Here is an 18,386-nt window from a genome sequence, read left to right on the forward strand (position 1 = left end):
ATTAATATGTGTTGTTCAGGTGTTGGAAACACGAGTGGAATACCCATTATGACATTCTCCCAACGTGTCAAACAAGTGGTCTTTCAGAAATGTTGACGGGAAAGGTGCTAAGATATCGATATTTTGCCGGCCATACTGAGTTCATCCAGAGCTGGATGGGACAAAGATGAAATCTCCCTCTGTATGTAATGACATCAACCATCAAATAGTGTGGTTTGGCCGATCTACCACATTAGTGAATATCCGCACCATCTTGAGGTAACAATACTTTCAGGGACTAAGCTGAAATCTGTGCAAAGTTTCCGTACTGATTCCATCTCAAACTTTGGTGGATGTAAATGTTGAGAACTTTCCAATCTAAGATCATGTGCATATCTGTGGTATTCTTCTTGGGTACCAGGAAAACTGGAGAATAGGAGCCTTTGCTATGATCAGTATTCTCCAGTTCCCATATGGCACACTTGTCCAAAAGTGTCTTAATAGACCCAGAGGCTAGCATCGGGCCTTTAAGATGGAATCGACGACCCTCTGCCCGGGTAACAAGGTGTGGTTGTTCATTGAAGTCTATATCAATGGGAAAAGATCAAGAAAAGAAGAACGTCTGCAAACTGGCATACTACAATATAAGAAATACTGGTCTCATCAGGAAACACATCAATCCACGCGTGGCTGCATCTCTCATTCAGGCTTTTGTCATATCTCAACTGAATTATTGCAATGCTCTTCTGTATGGGTAGTCTAAATACCATATCACAAAGATTCAGCGTGTTCAAACGTAGCAGCCAGTGTGGTAACCTGTGCACCTCCTCCATTACCTTGTTGTGCTTGTTTTTCAAAAATGAGGATTAGATAAGGGCATCGAGAGTGTCATATGTGCAAACTTGTGTAGTCTGTAGAAGTCCTCATCCATACTGGAAGGGTCTGCAGTACATTTGGCTTTTTTCATTTGGGAAAGTGGTAGTCTTTCATCTCTTCTCAAGTTCCCGATGTAATCGTTTGTCTGGTTGATGAGAGGTGACCAATAACTCAGGCATGGTAGAATGTGGTGCTTCCATGCTAAGGTGGAGGGCCCTGGCACCCTGTATACGCCAATATCTGCAGAATAACTTCTTTCTCCCCTATCGGCTTGAGTGAGTGAGTGAGTATGGTTTTAGCAATATTCCAGCAATATCACGGCGGGGGACACCAGAAATGGGCTTCACACATTGTACCCATGTCGGGAATTGAACCCGGGTCTTCAGTGTGACGAGCGAACGCTTTAACCACTAGGCTACCCGACCGCCCTTTATCGTCTTGAGATCCAGATGCTAGATTTCGTCGTGGTGACCTCGGAGTCAGTGGACATAGTGGGAACCGGCTCCAAGCCTTGGCTTCGAATCTGAAACCGGCACGAATGGTGAGGATTGTGTGTTGGGCAATCTATTTCAGTAGTGTGAAGACTTTCATCCATGAGACTGGAGATTGCTTGGCATAACAAATAATATTTTTTATCACTTCATCCTCTCTCACTCATCCTAAAACTGTCAGTTTTATTGTGGTGCCCTTAGTTCTCTCTGGCACTATGCTCTCATAATGCATGACAGGTCCCAGATGCCTCAAGACAAACAGGTTATGGAAAAAGCTCACTCAGTCTGGGACTATCATCATTCCCATAATCATTTCTAAACAGACTTGAAATAATTTTTTACATACTGTTCCCTTGAATGTAAATCAGTGGCTATTTATCAGAAGATGGATAAAAACAATTTGTAGCTGTCAGTATGACTGTGTTCAACAGCTGGTCAAAGAATCAGACATCAAATTTATTTTGCTGATATTAAGACTTACATCCTTCATGATTAGGGAAGCTCTTATTTGTTAAGAGCATTTTCTCTACAGGAATCTGATTTCAAAAGATCTCCAGATAAGCAGCACATTTTACACACACAAAAAAACTACCGTTCAGCAATTAATTTTAACTTGCTTCCATACAAATTACACATGGAAAATTAAAAACAAAACAAGAGGATAACAACACTGCGTAATTACCTAATGTATCATTTGAGTACCCATATTCTTTACAGGCCATCATTCACTGATCAAATGAAGCATTACCTGTACATCATCTCTCCTGCAGTGAATAGTGCATAAAAAGGCTATGTCTCACTTAATGTTATTTAGTTTATGTGAGATGTTATAAAGGAAGGGAAGCACACAAAGAGATACAAATTAGAAACATTATTTTAATTGGAATTATTTAAAAAATTATATATCTATGGTACACATTGGTTAAAAAATCCCAATACTTGACTCAAGTGAGTTTAGATATATTGAATACCAAAAGAAAACTATCAATACCTAATATGATTGTAAACAAAAATTACCTAGCAGCGATAGAAACTAACTGTTTTAGTCCACTAGTCCTTATTATGATAACATATAGCAAAATCGTTAATAATGGCAATTTTTCACAAGTCCTTATGATGCCTTACATATTGGGCATTTGGGGCAAGGACTATAGGACTAGTGCCAATTTCTAATGCTGCCTAGTCCAAGTTTCAAGTCACAAAAACAGATTCAATTGCAAACTGTTCATTTACTATTTCAGTGAACTACTAAGTTAATTGTCAGAGCAGCAAATACTTGTATAGGCTCTAGAGGTGTTACCATTGGAAAGCCTCATTCTCAATGTTACATGATTTAAATTAAACACTTATGGTATATTTAAATTAGACATTTGAAGATTAATCAAGGACAACATATGACTGGGAGGCAAACATTTGGCAGAAGCAAATCTTTTACCGCTGATTTCCTTGCAGTGTATATAGCTCAAGGCATTTTACACCCCTTAATTATTTAACCATGTTGATCTTGTTGAGAGATAGCTTTTCCCAAACTTAGTGACTGAAAAAAAGCTAGCTGACCTTCATTTGAATATGTCATAACTTTCATAATATATCCATTTGTGTAAAATGTATCACAGCTCAAGATTGTCCTTGGTGAGATAATATATGCTCTAGGGATAATAAGTATTTAAGATTCAAACATGTTTTTAGAAAAACCTAGACATTGCAAAGGAGTAACATGCAACCCCCAAATATTGAAAAAACTAAAAACCAGCAATGAAAATGTCAAGTGATGCCAATAAACAGTATTTTTCTCTTGGTGCTATCGACCAGATATTACTAACTGCATAATATTTGAGACAGAGATACAATACATTAATAATTGAGCTAAACTCTGATTGTAAAAAAATCTAAAAATCAACATGGGAATTGTGAGGTAAAAATTTATCTTGTTAAGTATTTTAAACAATGTAGTTAACAACAAAGCTTGTTACACCAATGGTAGGAACTGGTACTGCTGCAATTAGATGGATTAGAGATGCTTTAACAGTATTATACATTATACTGACCATAATCTTTAAGTTTGACTCCTTCATTTTTCACCTGGAATTGAATTTCAAATTGGCTCTTTAAAACAACTGTTAGAAGCCAATAACTCCTTTGGAAAACATTAAACTTTAAGGCCTGGAAGAAGAATTTCAAAGACAATGAAAATTGATGACTGTTGCCGGTCTCTGCCAGTAGCATGGTATTTATCCTGTATACAAGCATGGCCATAATGCACTACAGAGTTAAAGCAGCGTTGATATCATCTTCGTTTAGCCTGTATATAAGCCATCCTTCTTTCTTGCTCAGGTCCACAGCTCCCATCTTTTGATAGAATCTAATTGCATCTGTATTCCAATCTAAAACAACCCACTGCATGCGCTTGCACTCCTTGGCCACAGCAACCTGAAAGTGGAGAGAAGATTATTCATCAAATTCAAATGGAGATCATTTGATATATTGGATGGACCAATAATTTACATCTAGAGTGTCTCTTATGGTGCCATAAAGTCAATGCTGAATGATTAGGATTTTTGTATCTCACACCCTAAAATGAAATCAAAACATTCAGCACATGCATCTCCATGGTAACATCCAATTGCTGGGACAATGCACGGCAAGTCTGCTCAACTGACCACATGCATACCTCTGCCACTTCATTCTCTTTCACAGAGCTATCAGTCTAAAGGAATTGAGATGCGAGGTTTGGCGCTGCTTTTATTAAAAACACTTCGTCAAGGTTATCAAACACATTGCATGAAGCGAACCCAGACAAGAAGAGGAACGATCGACAATATCCATGGCAAGGACCTTCGATCCAAAACCCAACATCACAAATACCTAAAGCGGAAGAGGGGAATATAGGTTCGGTAACCGTTCTTAATTTTATGAACCGCCGCAGCTAATGGTGACTTCGCAGATGAAGACTAAAAAGACTCTACAGACAAGCTAATCCACCCTCCAAACAGGACTTGATCTGGGAAAACAATATAAAAAACATAACACAAAAGTAAACGTTCAATGATTTATTCAGTATATACAATTGTAACCCACAAGGATCCCGATGTATAACAGTTGTATCTGCATGAACTGGGGCGAGACAGTTATGCCAATATCAACGGACCGATCTTGTGTAGCCCTTGTACGTCCGTGATGTTGTGAAGGTAGTGAGACGCGACTGTATCAGGCTCCAAAAGCGCCCTTCCTTGATTGTGTAGTGTAGAGCCATGGTAGAAGCAAGCGCTTGAGTCTCATGAGGATTGGATGTTGTAGGTGGAGGCAGCCCGGTGAAGGTATATGTTTGAAGGATGATGGAGAAGAGCCAGAGCCAGAAGGATAGGAAATGTAGAAACAGTCGACAGCGGATGAAAAGTCTCTTCCAGGAATGACTGTGGGGGCGGACGCATGTAGATACAGTCGAATCGCTCAAACTGGGCACAGGGAGAGGTTTTCACGGATGAGCAATTGTAGTTCTGCAACCGAGGAAACCTTTGCCCCTGAAGTGGTGGCAATGACAGACTTAATAGACTTGAGGTAGGTGGCTAATGTGGATTGAACGCAGGTGATGTAAATACTCAGTGATCTGCTGAGGTGAGGCTGAGGTAGGAGTTGAAACGCGACAAAAAGTTTCAAAGGCTGTCGGTCGTAAAGTGAGTGAGTGAGTGAGTGAGTGAGTGAGTGCTGCTTTTAACAGTATTCCAGTTTTATCACAGTGTGTCAGTTTGATGCGGGAGGCAAGTCCGAAGTGATGCAGGTCTCAGACGTTTACCACTTCGGTGAAACCCACGAACACGGGTATGGTGCTGACAAAGCTAGAAACATAATTGGGGCAAACCAGGATTTGAACACACAATCATAGGTTTTTGGTGTGCCCAAGGGACGCAACTCTGCACAGCGAATCGCTGCGTCTTAGACGACTGGGCCACCCATGACCCCTTCGGCCGTAAAGGCTGGTGGTAGATAAATGATGGACTGCAGTTATGTTTGTTTGTTTTTTGTTTAACACTGCACTCAGCAATATTCCAGCTAAATGATGGCAGTCTGTAAATGATCAAGTCTGGACCAGACAATCCAGCGATTAAGGTCATGATCATTGATCTATGCAATTGGGATACACATGCATCAAAATGCATCAACCAAGTCAGCGAGCCTGACCACCCGATTCCGTAAGCTGCCTCTTGCGACAAGCATAGTCCCTTTACATGGCAAGCCTTTGGTTGCTGAAGACCTATTCTACCCCAGATCTTCATGGGTCCCTGCTGTTATGGAGTGACTGAATGGGAGGTAACCGGAACTGGAGCCGTATCTGATAGGTCAACAGAGTTCCCAAACATGGAAGTAAAAGTGTAGAGATGGCTTTCATGAAGGAGTCAAACAAGGGTTTCGTACTCTGCTGTTGATCATGGTGATCCCAACTCGTAGATAAGATAGGTGGACAAGGTTCTGGAGTAGCCAACCAGGTGGGAATGTGATCCCGTGATCTGTGAACTTAACAAGATCGGCTTTGGGAATGGCACTGATGTTCCTGTTCTCCAACAAACTATGATCCTTAGGTTTAGAGAAGGTCGAGGGTTGTCATCATATAAGGGACGTTCCAAAGGAGGATGGCGGAGTGGAGAACAAAAGTAGTCGGTCGTAGAGCGGTAGTCAGGAAAACTTGGTGGGTACGGATATCCAGGTCGCTGGTAGTAAGTATCTTGATAAACCAGGTAAGCATTCCATCCCTGTCTCTGATCCACGTCGGTATAGACTAACAGATAGTTCCCTTAGTTCTTACAGTCTGCCATGTTGATGATCAACAGAGGAGGACTGACCCCTGCCATAGATAGAACTTCCTGAGGGCGGGTGAGCAGTTGTCAATATGGGCCCAGTTCATCCAGCACAGCCTCTGTGGTCTAGTGGATAGAGCAGCTGCCTGGAAAGCTAAAGCTCATGGGTTCAAACCCTGGACACGCCATACCAAGAGATGTTAAAAGATGGTACTTGACAGTCAACATCAGTCCGAACTAGTACGAGCAGCCACACACATATGCATGCACGTTGCTATATAAGTTCAATAATCTTGCACTGAGCATTAAACCCCACTCACCTCGACCTCCTCAGCATAAGGGACAAGCTGCTGAATACCTTAACCCTTCATTCAAAGTGAAAAAAGACAATGGCGGATTTCGTTTGGTTACAGCCTTCACTGATGAGGGCTGCTACTGTATGCCCCAACCTTCTATCATGCCAGATGTGGATTCTACCCAGAGACTGATAGTGTCCTTGAAGGACATCATCACCACAGACCTGACACTTGCATTTTACCAAATTCACCTATTGAAGGCCTCTATGAAATATTGTGGCATGGTAACCCCTTTAAGGGAGTCATTGTTTATACCAGAAGTGCCATGGATATGCAAGGGTCTGAAACAGTACTTGAGCAGCTCATGTGTTGTGGTTTGGGTGATTTCCAGCAGGTGGGTATGATTGCTAAACTTGCAGATGACCCCTATTGTTGAGCCAATTCCCTTCCAGTGCTTTGACGAACTCGCGCCATATCCTAGATGCACTGTATATCAACAACCTTGACCTGGCCACCATGAAAACATTCATCAGTCCATCCTCAGTTACTATACTTGAATGGATATGACAAGCCACAATCAGAGGTAGCCTGTATACGATATCTACAATATCCACATGCCCAACTCCTGAGCTAGTGAGTGGATTGAGTTAATTCATCAGTGCTTACAAGGTACTGGCCCGTGTTTGCTTAATTGTGCTTCCAGTATTGGCTCACTTGATAGTATGCAGGCTGGCCAACAGTCACAGGACAAGATAAATCAAGATCAACTCGTAGGAGACTTCAAATTTTCCCAGTCCACACTTACATCCACCCTCATAAGTGTTGTATCCTTACTAACAGCAAGTCTTGTGTCCAGTTCTTGTCGTGGTGAGTTCCCTGGAAGCCCAAGAGTTTCCAAATTTGTGTCCTCAGTCAGCCTTGCTTCAGTACGGCATTTATCAAGCACAGCCAACATCCCATCTGAATGTGCCAGCAGAAATGCTCCCAGCTGTACAAACAAATCTTGTCAAATGTGCTCTTTTGTCCAATGGACTGAGGTATCTACTGTTTCTCTCTACTCGGGATATTATTTGTGGTGATGCGAGGTTACCTTACACAAACAGAGTTGCCTGGAATGCAATCAAGTCCGAGAGCTCTGACCTAAGACTTACCCATCTAAGAAACAGACATTGTGCCTCAGAATGAACCACTAGCTCCTACAAGGGAACACATCATCATGGCTCTGGAGACCACCAAACCTGTCGAAAACTTGCTGTCCACTGTAACTTCTATGTCCTTGACATTGACAAAATCACATGCCTGTCCCAGAAGAAACATGTCATGGAAAAGCAATTGTTGATCCCCTAGAAGCTGTCGGCCTCCTCTTTGTTGCAGATGTTATGACAGAGAAAGACAGTTAGTTCTTGTGGTAAGAAAATGCGTTACATCCTTCAGGGGAATGCTTGCTTGATATCAGATGAATGCCATGAAACTCTGCATAATGTGCTCATAAGGGGTGATCCAACCTCAGGCTTCACATCTCTTCTTGATGATTGATTGTTGAGGCAACATGGTTAATGCTTGAAGATTGGCAGAGCAAAGAACCACAACAAGAATCCAGTTGCTGAAGGTGCCTTGCAACAGGTTGGTGGTTCCACATTTTCACTGACACCTGCTGCCCACCTCAATTCCTCAATTCTTAAATTTAGTCAAGGGGCCTCTCGTCCCTTGAAATGTTTACCCAGAGAGATCAATTCACCCAATCACAGATTCCTATCTCAGATGTGGATTTAATCCAACAACATGATCTTCATGAGAAACAAGTGTATACTCGACGAAGTCATCTATATGGTCCAAAACCAGGTAACTGACCCAACATTTCTCTTAGCCCATGTCAAAACTGCTGCAATGGAAATTCTAAAATAAACATTTCTCCTTAATATCAAATGGCACCAGTTCAGTATGTGCTTTATGTAGAGACAATGTTTGGCAAGGAAATATTTAACGGTTTATTTGTTATACTCCATAAGTGAACCCACCCTATATTAGAACATAAATCCAACTTGTTGCCATGGAAACGTAAAAAATAAAAATTTATAAAACTGCTAAATAGCAAAAGGCACCAGTTCAGCATGAGTCTGATAGACATGCAAAGTTTTCTAAGAAAGCATTGAATGGGTTTTGAGTTTGGGACGCATGGACACACGCACACACTCACGGACGTACGGAACCCATTTCAATAATAAAAACACACTTAAAGTCAGAGATCCTATGCTCCATTGTGGAAGATACTTCCAACTGAGAGTGTTCTGTTGGAGATCTTGCATATCGCCATACAGATGGCCACACGGGCATGACATATACCTTGTTGTCTCAACAGGGGCTTGGTGTAACATTCTGAAATTTGTGGGTTCACAGCTGAGGAGCACATCATATTGTGTCGTACGGTCCAACTGTTACAAACCTACTAGTCAAATAGTAGAGACCGCTAGCACTATTCAAGATCAGTGTTCTCCAGAGTCCTCTCATAAGGAAGATGCCAAGTGTATATCTTTGCAGTTAACTTTTGCCATCTTTGTGTGTTATGATTGCTGTAGTAAAACTACTGTCTCAATATCCAAAGTTTGTTGGTTGTTGCGCCTTTCTTAACTGGTGTACTATAGTTGGGGTTGGAGAGAAAATTTTGAAAATTCTTGTAATGGCATCTTGCACACTGGTGGCAGTGATAATACCAGGAGGGTAACGAAGGTGTTATGCGCTGGTACAGAGTTATGGTATGTGATATCAAGTGTAAGTAACTTCAGATATGAAGAGAAAATTTAAAAAACTTTGCAATAACCATTTTTTTTGGATATGCTTATCTCTTTTGCCAACACTTGGTGTCATTGCTGATTTTCAGTGATCTATTCCTATAATTTACACCACTATTTTGCCTTTTAGGCTCCGTGGAATCTGTTTCGGCAGACAATCCAGATTGATTGTTCTCTGGTGTTGACATTTCATATTTCTGAACTTCATTATGAAGAAATATCTCATGTACATCACCTAAATATTTAAAAACAATATATATCACAGTTTCTGAGGAAAACAGGTTGGCTTTCTTCTCAAAGATAAGTTCCTGCGGTGGCTCTTTTGAAATTTTCAAGCTCAGAGATATGTAGAAAATATGCCATTGTATGTGTCACATTTTTTTTGGAACATTATTATTTGAAGGAGCCTGAAGAAGGCTATTAGCTCCCAGACTATAATTCTAGCTAAGATGGATAGAATTTGTCCTAATCATGATTATAACCCTAAAACAGAAACAAAGAAACAATGCACAGTAAGTAACAGAGAAATCATGAGAATTCCTAGATCAGAATCAACTGCAACAATGATTGAGTGGCGTCATCATAATGGTTTGAGCAGCTGTTATTAACACAAAGAACTCAACACAGGAGTGGAACGAGCATCAGTTTTGCATTGCAGGGCTCAATTTACCCTCCAAATGCAATCTGTAAAGTGTGTCCGCATATATGTGGCAATGATTTTCTTTCAAAAGAACTGTGTTATTGATATGTCCAGTAGATCTGAGGATGAAAAGCTTTAAGTTCAGTGCTAATGGAAGGATGGATGGACAGATGAACAACTAACGAAAATGCATATATGACGTTAAAGCGAGTTCAGAGTGAAACCAAATAAAATGAATATTATACTTTTACTGTTACTGTTTGTACCTTCATTGCAAATGCCCACAAAGCTGATGCAACACCTTTTCTCCTGTTGTTCTGAGAGACATAGAGATCCTCAACATAGAGCACACGACCAGTGAATGTAGCATATGACCAAAAGTAAAGCAAATAGCCTATCAGTTGTGAAGTATCTGAAACAAATTGTCAGTAAGATGTAATACTGTTTTTAAGTGATCTCTTAATCATATATATTCTATCAAATTCACGACGAAATAACGCTGAAACAAATGATAAGAGTGACAAACAATTAAAAATGTCAAACCATGTGATCATGTGCTCAATTGGGTGCTAGGTCGCGCTCACCGTTTTCCTTGGGTCAGGAACGGATTAGTCACATTACCATACTTCACCCGTCCAGACATGTGAAAGTCAGGACCTGTCAGTGATAGTTCATTTTACCGATTCGTGAAATTTGTAACTATCTGTATATGATTCTTTACTTCACCCAATGGCATTGGTGAACAAAAGTAGTGTTAGAAATAGAAATTTGTAAACTGTACATTAATAAATACTTATCTCACACTGCGCATTTCCCCTTCTTTCTAGATCCTTGTGTGGAATTCTACCATGAAATTGATGAATGCTTGATTCTGATTGGTTAAAATGAGGTTTCCTTTTTGCTACGTGTCACAGGTTAAAGTTTTACTAATATGTTATGTCACCAACTTGTTTCCATATCTAATATTGGCTGGAACAGGCCACCTTAACTGTGGTGTGTCAGGTACATCCTGGGCCCTGGCACATGCAGTCCCTGCAAATGATGTAGAGGCAGGTCACATGACTGTCCTCTATAAAGACTGCATGTGTTAGGAACCCAGCACACACCATGCCGGACCACCAAGCCATATAGCATGTCATTTTGTTATAATTACAGGTATGTTGAATGGGTTGTGTGAATGCCTTTAATGTTTTTTTTATTGAAATAGGTTCATTCTTGTGTGAATTATAATAGTCCAGATAACTGTTTTATCAATAAAACATCAGCCCAGAACGAGAACTTTGTTGTTCCTGTGACATTATGGCGCCCAACGTGGGGCTGATGTTGATGTAGGAATGAAGACCTGTGGCTTGTGTGGCCGTGACGTCATCGTATCCCTGTGGTTGTAATCACAGCACCTGCAGTCTCCGCATGGATGGAGCAATTCTTTTCTCATGCTGAGATACTCAGTTGGAAGTGGTAGGGCCCGTACCCCATGGGGAAATTATGATTGACATCGCCGGCATCATGTGTACACTCGCGTTATCGCGTTCGCGTTCCTAAGTTGGTTGTTGTTGTTTTGGTTGTTTTTTTCTTTTTGTGCCAGGACAATAACTTTCTGTTCACCGACTTCGCTGAGGTGCAAGTGACTTTATACTTTTCATTGTGTTTACTTGACATTGTGATGTCAGCATGTGACTTTGCATTACCTTTGTCAGCATGTGACATTGTTCTAGTCGGCAAAGTGAAGATTGTGTTTGTGTATGTTCATTCTCGATTATGAACCTAGCATGGCCATTTGAAATGTTTGTTGTTCGATTTTGTTATTTTTTGACTGTGAATTTCGTTTTTGGAATACCTTTGTGTGATTACTTTGTTAGCGTACTATAATCTGGGTGTTTAAAACAAATTCAGGTAGAAGTTTACTGTGAGTAAAATGGAAAGAATGAATCTTTGACTGTATGGAAGGTTTATCTGCACTTCATTTTCACTCAATATCCCTTAACAAGTATTGCAATAATACTCACTGACACATTTTATATTGACTGATTCAAATTGATGTCATTAATAATGACTTGTTTGTTTTCAGACAGAAGCTTGGTCCAGCATTTATAATTGTGAACTTCATGGATATATTTTCACTTCTAATGCTTGAGAAAGTCTTTGTTGTATTACTCTATTTGTTGATTACCCGTGCAGCCATGGCTACTGGTGGGAAAGAGGACTGGGAAGGCTTGAAGGAGGAAGAGGGGCACATTGGCCGTGAGGATCTCCAGAAAATGATCAGGTTTATGGAAACATCTGGCTACCGTGTGCTTCCACCAAGTTCAACACCTCACCGGGTGGCAAGTCATTCCTTTTCTTCTTCACCTAGTACACATTGAAGCCACCTCGTATTTCAACATTTTGTGGCAGTGATCCTTTGAGAGTTGGGTTTTTGAGGTCAAATGCTTGCTTAGAGATAGAGATTATCCCACTTCCATCCTAACTCAAGCTGTTCGGAAATCTCTTAAAGGGGAGGCTGGAAAAGTTGTTCTCTTACTTGGGGAATCTGCCTCAGTTGAGGAAATCTTGGCTAAACTGGATAGCACATATGGTGTCGTTAGTTCAGCTGCTACACTTCTTCAGGATTTTTTCACTGATTGTCAGAAGGATAGTGAGTCCCTGGCAACGTGGGCTTATAGGCTTGAGGACACATTGATGAAAGTTAAGATGAAGGGCGACTTCATAAATGAAGGATCAGGAGATTGCATTCTAAAGACAAAGTTTTGGAGTGGTTTAAAAAATGACAGGCTTAAGGATGCCACGCGTCACAAATTTGATGATTGTACAGATTTTGATTCTCTGCTTCGTGTTGTTCGAGAAACAGAACAAGAGCTCACTGGGTCTAATAGGGTTAAGGACTCTAAACAGAAGAAGCCTCAAGTTCATTCTCAGGTTGTTGATGCAGATATATCTCAATACTTGAAGGATATCATCAAGAGATTAGAGAAATTAGAGAAAAAACAGATAAGTTCAAATCAATATAAATCATCCAAATTGGAGAAGGATGTTGGGGAGATTGTAACTAGATTAACAAAACTTGAGTCCAAAGTTGGACAAGTTACTCAATCTGGTAGTAACTCTGGAAATTCTAGTTCACGTTGTAGTGGCCAGGGTCGTGGTAGAGGTATGGTCAGTAACCGGGCTTTAAACCAGTCTTGACTTCTGTTGAGGAGCAAACAGACGTCACTGATATTTCCAGCTCCAATGACTTGTATTCTAGGATGGTTGGTCCACGTGTAGAGGCTTATGTCTTTGTTAATGGCAGGGAATGTTTGTCCTTGCTTGATACCGGTTCACAGGTAACAACCGTTGCAGAAACGTTTTATCATGAGCACATGAATGATCTTGAGTTGCGCAGTCTGGATGAGTTTCTATTGGAAGTGAGTGTTGCAACTGGTAACAAGCTGCCATATTTAGGTTATATCGAGGTTCCTATTGGCATTGCATTTGATACTAGAACGTATGACATTCCAGTCTTGGTAGTCGGGGATACAGAGTTTAATGCTAGAATTCCTGTAATTCTCGGTACCAATGCTCTCAAACTATTTCGCCATTGTCCACTGGATGTTGTCACTGAACCTTGGCAGGCAATCTTGGCATATTTGAATGCCAGTGTAGGTATTGTCAGGTCTACCAGTAAGCATTCCTTTTCACTTAAGCCCATGGCAGTTGCTACATTGAGAGGCATAGTCCATACCCAGTCAGGCAGAATGACCGCTGTTACCGAACAGTTAGATAATGGCAGTTCACCTCAAGGGTTAGGTATCTGTCCAAGGGTAGTAGAAATAGGAGCTCAAGGCAAAAGTACTGTAGTTCATGTCAAAGTTTGTAATTTATCCGCAAGGGTTATTACACTCCCAGGTAGAGCTAAGCTGTGTAATGGATGTGTGATGGATTGTTCACCGTTGAACTTAGACAAGTTTTCTTCTAGAACTGTTAAAGAAAATCCTCCTGTTACCATTGATTTAGAGGGCAGTCCACTGTCATGTGAACAGAAACACAAGGTCGAGGGTATGCTTAGTCATTGGTCAGACATTATGTCTCAACATTCATTGGATTTAGGGCATACTACAACAGTCCAACATGAAATAAACCTCACAGATGATAAACCATTTAAGGAGCCATACCGTAGGATACCCCCAGCCTTATTTTAAGAAGTAAGGCAACATCTTAAAAACATGCTCGAGTGTGGAGCCATTCGTGAAAGTAGTAGCCCTTATTCTTCAAACATTGTCATAGTACGCAAAAGGGACAACGGTCTCAGAGTATGCATTGACATGAGAAAACTTAATGCTAGGACTATTAGAGATTCATATTCTTTACCCAGGATAGATGAAACTCTTGATTGTCTTGTTGGTTCTCGGTGGTTCTCCAAGCTTGATTTGAGCTCTGGCTACTGGCAAGTAGAGTTAAAAGAACCGAATAAGAAAAAAACAGCATTTTCTGCAGGTCCTCTCGGCTTCTATGAGTGTAATAGAATGCCATTTGGGTTGACAAATGCACCAGCAACTTTTCAGAGATTAATGGAAAGATGTATGGGGGATTTACACCTTAAGGAATGCTTGATCTATATTGATGACATCATTTTTTTCTCACAAATGTTTGAACAACATTTGGAGAGAGTAGAGGCTGTTTTTCAGAGGTTGCGAGAACATGGTCTAAAGTTGAAACCTTCAAAGTGTGAGCTTTTCAGAAATAAGGTTAAATACCTAGGGCATATTGTGTCATCACAGGGTGTAGAAACAGATCCAGAGAAAGTGGAAACACTGATAAATTGGCCAATTCCTAAGAACATTAAAGAGCTACAGAAGTTTCTGGGGTTCACCAGTTATAACCGTAGATTTGTCGAGAACTATGCCAGGATAGTGAAACCTTTGACTGATTTACTTCTTGGGTATCTGCAGAAAGGAAAGCCAAAACAGAAGGGAATATGGACTTGGAATAGTGAACAGCAGAAAGCTTTTGATACACTGATACAGTGTCTTACATCACCTCCAGTGCTAGCCTATGCAGACTACACTTTACCTTTTATCATTAACATAGATGCAAGTATGGAAGGTCTAGGGGCAATACTTTATCAAGTTCAGGATGGTAGGGAACGTGTGATAGCATTCGCCAGTAGAGCACTTAGGAAACCTGAGAGAAATTACCCAGCTCATAAGTTGGAATTCTTGGTGCTAAAGTGGGCTGTGTGTGACAAATTCCATGAGTATCTGTATGGAAGTCGTTTGGAAGTAAGAACGGACAACAATCCCCTTACATATGTTTTGTCAACAGCCAAGCTGGATGCAACTGGTCATAGGTGGCTAGCTGCTTTATCCACTTATGATTTCAAGATTGTCTATCGTGCAGGGAAAATCAACAAGGATGCTGATGCATTATCTCATCACCCTCAGTTTTCTCAGCATATTCAGGCATATGTAGTAAAAGCAGTTTGTTGCTGTCAGACCGTGAATGCTGTTAGGTGTTTGACTGTTAGTCCAGCTGTTGAGGAAAGCAAAGTCCCTTTTAATCATGTTAATCTAAGGATCCGGATATAGCTAGGGTTGCAGAATTTGTTTTGAACGAGAGAAAACCTACGTCACGTCAATTGAGTAAGGAGACTGACACAGTTCGTAGACTCTTAGGACAATGGTCCAAGTTTGTTTAGAGGGATGGTGTCCTCTTCAGGAAGAGATGGCATCAAAACAGTTTAGGACATCAGCTTGTCTTACCAAAGCAATGGCAAAAACTTGTTCTTGATGCACTGCATGATGATATGGGTCACCAAGGACGCGATAGAACATTGGATTTAGCACAATCACGATTCTATTGGCCTGGTTAAACCAGTGATGTGGATAAAAAGGTACGTTGTTGTGGGAGATGCATCAGACGAAAAAATTCTCCAAACCAAGTTGCTGCTCCATTAGTTAATGTGACTACTAGTCAACCCATGGAGTTGGTTTGTATAGATTATCTCTCACTAGAGGAAGCTAGGGGCTGTGGTAATATCCTAGTTATCACTGATCATTTTACTAGGTTTGCACAGGCTATTCCTACCAGAAATCAGACTGCTAACACAACAGCCAAGGCATTGTTTGATTTTTTCCTTCATTATGGATTTCCAGCTCGGCTGCATAGTGACAAAGGACGCAACTTTGCTTGCAGGTACAGTTAAGACTAGCACCTCACCATATCATTCTATGGGAAATGGTATGGTAGAACGGTTTAATCAGACTCTCCTCAAAATGCTAGGTACTTTGGAGGACAATCAGAAGGAAAATTGGACAATGTATGTTCCAGCTCTCGTACATGCATACAATGCTACCAGACACGATAGTACAGGCTATTCACCTTTTTTTCTTATGTTCGGGCGCCATCCACGTTTAGCTTTGGATGCTTTTCTTGGTATTGGTTCTGAAGATTTGCAAGAAAGTTCTGGGACAGATTATGTTTCACAATTGAAGGAAAGGTTGAATTTTGCTTACAAGGTTGCTTCCGCAGAATCGGGAAAGGCTGCCAGTCCGCACAAGAAGAGATATGACCGTAGAGTGAGGGAAGCTGTTCTTTCTGAAGGTGACAGGGTTCTTGTGAGAAATGTAGGTTTTAAGGGAAAACATAAGTTAGCAGATTTTTGGTCTCGTGAGTCTTATGTTGTTCTCCACCAGCCCAACCGAGACATCCTGGTATACATCGTCAAAAGAGAAGATGGACAAGGCCCCACAAAAACTTTGCACAGAAATATGTTGCTTCCTTACATGTCTCTTCCAGTTCGACATGAGCAGGAACCTAGGCAAAGTCAACCAAGTCAATGTGAGATACCTGAATCCGATCATTCCTCGACGGAGGACAGTGATTTAGAGGACATGGTAATTTTCTCTGTTGGGGGTGGTCATGGAAACCATGATATTTCCATCACTTCATCTTCCACTGAGACGGATAATACTGCATCACAGATTTCGCAGGTGTCGCAGGTTAAAGTTTTACTAATATGTTATGTCACCAACTTGTTTCCATATCTAATATTGGCTGGAACAGGCCACCTTAACTGTGGTGTGTCAGGTACATCCTGGGCCCGGGCACATGCAGTCCCTGCAAATGATGTAGAGGCAGGTCACATGACTGTCCTCTATAAAGACTGCATGTGTTAGGAACCCAGCACACACCATGCCGGACCACCAAGCCATATAGCATGTCATTTTGTTATAATTGCAAGACTCATCATCAATAAAACATCAGCCCAAAACGAGAACTTTGTTGTTCCTGTGACATACGGAAACCCCTTTCAAATATATTAACCCTTTTCACAAAAAATGTGCGTATGAATACATAGATAGCCTACATATAGATTCATAGAAAATGGCTGCTGATCGATCACCCCCATATGAACTGTAAAACATATCTATATTTCCTCTAATACACGCTGGGCTCTAATACCAGCTAGGTCTTTAATACAAGCTGAGTCAAGGGCTCTCACGAAATTAATAGACAGCGTAGCATCAAATAGAGGAAATATGGTAGTTTGATATCGGATGTTTGGAGCATTCTAGGCCGCAACCCTGACTGCTTCAATGATGACATTAAAAGATTTAATGAAGGCATATCTTTTGCATACAAATGAAATGTTTATGAAACTGTTAGAGAAATGTTCTATGGTGACCAGAATCGGAACAATTTAAGCTATTTAAAGTAAAATATAACATCATAAAAATTGTTTGAAAACACTATATTCATGACAACATGTTGTTTACAAACCTTTTTCTGATCGATATTCGTTGCCATCTCTGTCAACCACCACCGTTAGAATTTGGCAGGAGGGGATTTGAAAGTCCATCAGAAAACAATGTCCCAACTGAAGTGACAGCTTTTCAAACTTGATGCTTATTCATTTCAGAAAACGCACAATTAAGAAAATCATACATGATCCACTATTTTTGCGACACAAATGTCTAAGTTCTGTCACTATTTGGCTTTGGATCCGTGAAATCTTGAAATTAAAAGGTCACACCATGCAGATTCCTCGTTTCAAAATATCCGGCTAGTCTGCAGCCTAAAAAGCGGCTGTTCAATCATACTCAGTCACATTGGTAATCATATGGATGTACCAGCAGGCTCGATCAATCCCAGATAATCTACCTGTTAATGTTGATGTAGGTCAAGTTCTGCCACATCCAAATTCGGGGTGGAGAGGCATTTATTTTGATTTTATTATTGTTTACTGGGGGTAATTGCTAACTAACTAATAACAGTTACCCATGTTATATGTATAAAAGAATGTTAATTCATAAAGTTTGCTGTAGAAATATATTCGTTTAGCATTTTAAAACCTTTTTCTATTACCCGTCACCCCTACAATAGAACTGATGGCATGTTTTATTTACAAGAAATGACCTCTCACAAAATTCTGAGAAGTGACAGTCAGTCCACAGTGTACAACAGTGTACAACAGTTTGGTGTAAATTAAAACATCTCTTTGGACTAAGTAAGGAGTGTTATTTGTCAATTTCTTTTGAAAAACT

General features: G+C 40.6%; 1 protein-coding gene and 1 pseudogene across 2 annotated transcripts in view; one reads left to right on the forward strand and one right to left on the reverse strand.

The window, feature by feature from the left end:
- Positions 1-3,254: 3,254 nt before the first annotated feature.
- The window catches only part of LOC139447267 (thialysine N-epsilon-acetyltransferase-like), a 115,211-nt gene continuing 100,079 nt past the window's right edge, over positions 3,255-18,386 (reverse strand). For both annotated transcript variants that reach the window (XM_071228540.1, XM_071228539.1), the window contains 2 exons: positions 10,131-10,276; positions 3,255-3,776 (listed from right to left, as the gene is read on the reverse strand). In XM_071228540.1, coding sequence (XP_071084641.1) covers positions 3,609-3,776; positions 10,131-10,276 — 314 coding nt within the window. In that variant the 3' untranslated portion in view covers positions 3,255-3,608. The remainder of the gene's footprint in view (positions 3,777-10,130; positions 10,277-18,386) is intronic.
- LOC139447265 (uncharacterized) lies at positions 11,279-13,047 on the forward strand (annotated as a pseudogene).

The sequence above is a fragment of the Haliotis cracherodii genome, unplaced genomic scaffold, assembly GCF_022045235.1.
Source record: "Haliotis cracherodii isolate W230 unplaced genomic scaffold, xgHalCrac1.p SCAF_7, whole genome shotgun sequence".
In the NCBI taxonomy this organism is placed as follows: Eukaryota; Metazoa; Mollusca; class Gastropoda; order Lepetellida; family Haliotidae; genus Haliotis; species Haliotis cracherodii.